The sequence below is a fragment of the Rhinopithecus bieti genome, unplaced genomic scaffold (assembly GCF_001698545.2).
Source record: "Rhinopithecus bieti isolate Rb0 unplaced genomic scaffold, ASM169854v2 scaffold_14229, whole genome shotgun sequence".
Lineage (NCBI taxonomy): Eukaryota > Metazoa > Chordata > Mammalia > Primates > Cercopithecidae > Rhinopithecus > Rhinopithecus bieti.
The window spans coordinates 583,266-584,953 of record NW_016807978.1 but is presented as its reverse complement, the minus strand read 5'-3'; the positions used below and the strand labels follow the sequence as shown (position 1 = coordinate 584,953).

Below are 1,688 nucleotides of genomic sequence, written 5' to 3'. Positions count from 1 at the left end.
CAAATAAGCAAAATGTGCTTTTATGGAAGTTTCAGAGTCCTGTTATTTAATGAAAAGCATTTTTAGGTTCTCCTAATATTACACGTTCAGCATTTAACACATTTTTCCTTTATAATTCGTTTAGAGGAGTGATGAGTGAGTTAAGAAATTGCTCTCTCCCTTTGCTACCTCATGGTCATGTTTGTATGATTCTTTGAACTACTTGAGAAAGGTTATTTGAAAAATATGTCATGGAAAAAACAAAGTAAACAGATGCATAGCTGATCACTAGAACTTTTGTTCAGTTATGCTCTTTGAGGCAAGGCTATGTCAAAGAACATGACATCACCTAAGTGCTGTCACTGAGCCCCATCAGTCAATATTCCTAGATTGTTTCTTCCTTACTGTTTTCTCTGCCACCACCCTCTTGAAACCTTCATCATCTCATAACAGGGGTTTGCAGAAGCCTGTGGGCTGGTTTCCTGTAAACCTCTCTCTCCTCCCTTTGAAACATTCCTAACCAATCTGGAACCACTAGGACTACTTTCGCACCATTTTTCTGTTAAAAAAACAACAACAGGCCGGAGTTTGTACTGCGACCTCCGACCATGCCCGCCGACCTCAGCGGTACCTGGACCCTGCTCAGCAGCGACAACTTCGAGGGCTACATGCTGGCCCTAGGTATTGACTTTGCCACTCGTAAAATAGCCAAGTTGCTGAAGCCACAGAAAGTGATTGAGCAGAATGAGGATTCTTTTACCATCCACACGAACAGCAGCCTAAGGAACTATTTTGTGAAATTTAAAATTGGAGAAGAATTTGAGGAAGATAACAAAGGCCTGGACAACAGAAAATGCAAGAACTTGGTTATCTGGGACAATGACAGGCTCACCTGTGTCCAGAAGGGAGAAAAGAAGAACAGAGGCTGGACCCATTGGATCGAAGGAGACAAACTCCACCTGGAAATGTTCTGTGAAGGTCAAGTGTGCAAACAGACATTCCAGAGAGCCTGATCCATATCCAGCAGCAGAGCCCACTTGTGGCTGCAGCTTTATGCCAAATTATATTGCAGACTGAACAGATGTTTATCCATCCCATTCGGTGATGAGGACTCGTGGCTGGAGAGAGCCACACAGCCTGTAACCTGAAGTCATCTAGATTATGGGGAAACTGCTCAGCTTCAATAAACCTGTCCAAATGAAAAACAACAACAACAACAACAACAACAACAACAACAAAAAAGATGTACAATGTTTTTATTTTGAAAAATACAGATCAGCAAATACCATGTATAGTATGAGTCAGATATTGTTGAAAACATAAAACCCAAACCCATAAAGGTGAATATACATTTATTGTATTAGTTTCCTATTGCTTCTGTAACAAACTGCCATAAACTCAGTTGTGTGAAACAATACAGTTATTATCTTACAGTTTGGGGGTCAGAAGTCCAAAATCAGTCTCAGTGGTCTAATATTCAAGTGTTAACAGAACTTCCTTTCTTCTAGAAGCTATAGGGGAAAATTCCTTTCTTTGCCTCTTCTAGCTTCTAGAGTTTGTCTGTATTCTTTGACTTAGGGCTTCATCTTCAATCTTCAAAGCCAGCAGCATAGTATCTTCCAATTTCTGTCTGACTCTGACTCCCCTGTCTCCCTCTTTTTTTTTTTTTTTTTTTTAGATGGAGTCTTGCTTTGTTGCCCAGACCTGAG

The 1,688-nt window shown here is 40.5% G+C and overlaps 1 protein-coding gene across 1 annotated transcript; it reads left to right on the top strand.

The window, feature by feature from the left end:
• The first annotated feature begins 565 nt into the window (after positions 1-565).
• On the top strand, positions 566-1,184 carry LOC108537203 (retinoid-binding protein 7). The gene has a single exon (XM_017884374.1). It carries the CDS (start codon positions 588-590, stop codon positions 990-992), a length of 405 nt encoding a protein of 134 aa, XP_017739863.1. The 5' UTR covers positions 566-587; the 3' UTR covers positions 993-1,184.
• The last annotated feature ends 504 nt before the right edge of the window (positions 1,185-1,688 follow it).